The sequence below is a fragment of the Sabethes cyaneus genome, chromosome 3 (genome assembly GCF_943734655.1).
Source record: "Sabethes cyaneus chromosome 3, idSabCyanKW18_F2, whole genome shotgun sequence".
Lineage (NCBI taxonomy): Eukaryota > Metazoa > Arthropoda > Insecta > Diptera > Culicidae > Sabethes > Sabethes cyaneus.
Genome location: NC_071355.1, coordinates 103,796,328 through 103,799,896, shown reverse-complemented (window position 1 = coordinate 103,799,896; position 3,569 = coordinate 103,796,328). Strand labels below are relative to the sequence as shown.

The 3,569-nt window shown below is 35.8% G+C and overlaps 1 protein-coding gene across 1 annotated transcript; it reads left to right on the top strand.

Annotated features, from left to right (window-relative positions):
• The first annotated feature begins 951 nt into the window (after positions 1–951).
• On the top strand, positions 952–3,296 carry LOC128742458 (ribosomal RNA processing protein 1 homolog). Its single transcript, XM_053838827.1, has 3 exons — positions 952–1,180; positions 1,241–1,464; positions 1,521–3,296. Exons 1-3 carry the CDS (start codon positions 1,012–1,014, stop codon positions 2,979–2,981), a joined length of 1,854 nt encoding a protein of 617 aa, XP_053694802.1. The 5' UTR covers positions 952–1,011; the 3' UTR covers positions 2,982–3,296.
• Positions 3,297–3,569: the final 273 nt, after the last annotated feature.

Sequence of the window (3,569 nt, the reverse complement as noted above, 5' to 3'; positions counted from 1 at the left end):
TTTCTGGTCAAGCTTACCCCTAAAATGGTAGAATTTACCATGAAATTTTTCTGTGTGCAGCACAAAGAAATATTGATAAAGGTACATGGATATTTTTTGATGCGTTTGGCAAACTATTTCTGGAGGGCGCCACCGACAGATTTTACACACAAAAAATCGATAACTTCCTTATTCGAGCCTGCTAATCTGTTCTATGTGGTAATAGATCAATTGTTCATGTAATGCAGATATATTAGAAATTGAGCAGGGATTTGCGATGGGTGCCATGTTTTTGTTGCCAACATCTCAGCACATCTCGACAAGGTTGGTAGCAAATTTACCTGTCAGACGGGCGCTTTTCCTGCAATAGCGCTTTTCGTTAAGTCGACTGTCAAACACCGTTCGTTAAGACAGGGATAGTACCCCGTTGAAATTGAGCTACTTTTTTTACACAGGTGGTTTTGCTTAGGGGGGTGGTTTTGCCCCGCCTACCCTTAATCAATCTCTTGTATTTATTATTAGAGTGACTATATACAGAGTGGCGCCAAGTCATCCCAAATGTATGCAATGCGGTTTATCCTAGGTTTTTCTTTCTCTTTCCTGCATACGCGTTGGATAGGTTGTCTGCTCGATTGGAATGACACTGACAGATAATTATCATTCCAATTTTGACATTGTCGCCACTCTGTATATAGTCACTCTATTTATTATAAGTTAATCATGATTACCACTGATTACTTAAGATTATCATTGATTACTATGCTGATTACCATTGATTACCTAATTAATTCGTAAATGATTACAAAAGTAATCTCTGATTACTACGCACTTATACGCCTTACTGGAAACCCCTTGCTCAAGAGACTCTTGAATTTGGAATCCGCCATACTATATCTATATCGTAGCTATAAATTTGACGTTTATTGCGGTTCGAATGAATTCTAAGTTCTTATTTCTTCAATCTGAAAGATGGTGATTAACTTCAATTTGTCTACACGTGCCGAAAAAAAGACCATATATCTGTGTGCTGATATGGATAATTCACAAGAAAATCATTTATCTAGAGCGGATAAAAAATCAATATTGATAGAAAAAGAGCTCAAATTTGTACGAGCCCTTGCTGGTAATAATGCCAAACTCCGCCGAAAGGTTTTGAAAAATCTCAAAACATGGTTAGCAACCCGAAGTCGAAGTACATTTGGTAGATTTGGTTATAATTAAAAAGTATATTATTCTTTATTGAGTTGTTTTTATTTTTTAGCTTTCACTGATACGGATTTTTTACGTCTGTGGAAAGGATTATTCTACTGCATGTGGCTGGCAGATAAACCACTCGTGCAAGAGGCATTAGCTGATGATATCGCGTCTTTGGTGAAATGTTTTGATAACATAATAATTTCTCTGAAGTATTTTGGAGCGTTTTTGGAAACAATGTGTTTAGAATGGTTTGGAATTGATCATTGGAGGATGGATAAATTTATGATGGTAAAAAAGATTTATTTTCGTCCTGGTTGACAAAATTTAACGTAACTTTCTTATAGCTCGTTCGTCGGTGCACACGACAGACACTAATACTTTTACATGAGTCCGATTGGCCGGTTGAACATGTCAACATTTTTATGCAGCAGATTGAGAAAACTGTTCTGAATGCTGACAAATGTCCTTTTGGATTAACTAAGCACTTTGATGATTTACTCTTGGAAGAGGTGGCAAAAGTAAGTAAAGGCGATGTTACAGATGAAGCAATGCAAGCAATCGTTAAACCCTACGCCATTCGTTTACTACAAACAAATGATAGACGAATGATTAAGCATATAACTTCGAGTATATTTCACTATTTGATATATCAGTCTGAACTCGGACAAGCATATCAGGAAAAGTTTGAGTTGTGGAAAAACACGAATTTTGTGACTGGTAATATTGATGATGTGGATTATGAAGTACAGTATGAATACGAAGAAAACGACAAAGATTACAATACTGAGGAAAAAGAAATGGTATACGATCCCCGTGCCGGCCAAGTGGATGTTATCATTAACGCAATTAGGTTTAATGCCATGAAAATCATAGAAATATTTGAATGTAACCGATATAAGTCATTCGTTACTTCTAAAGGAAAAAAGCAGATGAAAATGCTTGTAAAACAATTAAAAAAATTTGCTTCCGGGATTTTTCCACTTGGGTTCCAATCCGTGGCTAGTATTACTGAAAAGGATTACGCGGTGGACATTGACGAGCAAATTAAAGAGTTAGAGAATTATGAGAAGAAAACTGCTAATAAAGAAACAAATAGCAAAAATTGTCAAAAATTAACACAGGAAACCCATGATAAGTTCTGCGCTGATAGGAAAAAAATATCTAGTAGCAATAATGTTACTAATGGAAAAACGAAAAAGAAATTAACAAAAAAACAGCTTAAGGAAAAAATGTTGATGCGTTTAAAAGAAAAACGAGAAGAAAAATTGAAAAATATCAAAGAAGCAAAAGCTTCGAAACAAAAAAATAGCCATTCCGTTTCCACTAAAAATGCCATTCAAAAATCAACATTAATTTTTACTTCTGCGGCAGGAAGCTCGAAAAAGCCTAGTAAAACAAAAAAAGCATTTAACGATACAGATGACTGGCCAGGTATTTCGCAAAACAGCGAGAAACTCCCCTCTACGCTATTTTGCGAAGTGAAACATAAAAAGTTAGCCAAAGCGCAAGTGTCTGAGTTTGGTGATTTACTTGTCACCCCAATATCTAAGGTAAAATGTTTAAAACGTGCTGCATTATCGACTGATGAAACTACAAAAGTAAAGAAACGAGTTAAAATTGCTTTGAACAGAAACGTATCTCAAGACTTGCAACAGCACATTGCACAGGTAGAACGTTCTCCTCAAGTACCTTATGATTCAGCAAGAAAACCAGTGAAAGGCGCGTTGAAACCAAACTTGCTACCAAGTCCTATCAACCCATTTTACCGCAAAAAAATTGGGTTAAAGCTAAATGATACATTGTAGAAAAGCAGCTGCTCGTTGTTTCAGAGAATAATAAATATTCTGTTAAATATATAAGTCTTTGTTTCAAATAACGAAATTATACAGCCCGGACTCGATTATCCGGGTGTTCTTTTATTTTCAGCCCGGAAAATCTAATCATATTTTTGGTACTAAAGCTAAGGCTGTGCACCATTTCGCGAAATTTTTAACTTTGTTCATATAGAATCCCACGAGTTGAGGGGAAAGAAGAGTCCGCCGCATCAGAGCCCCTCATGATGCGGTAAGGGCTGATTACTGCGGAGGGCGCTCTGGTAGGGTAACCAACAGAATTTGGACCCCTAGAGGAAGTAATTTTACATTTATTGGAATAAAATATATATTACCTTCTTTTGTTATGCAATTCATGCAAAACTCTCTTTTAGAACAACTTACCTAAATGGCAAATTGTTGTTGGGTCATCTATTTGTCGATAAAAATGTGCTATAGACATTTTTATTTACTACGTAGTTTTCATATTTTGGACCCTCTCACTTTATTTTAGACAGTGTCCAAAATGTATTTTGGACACGGCAAATATCAACGAATATATTTGGGACACTCTAAGAATTA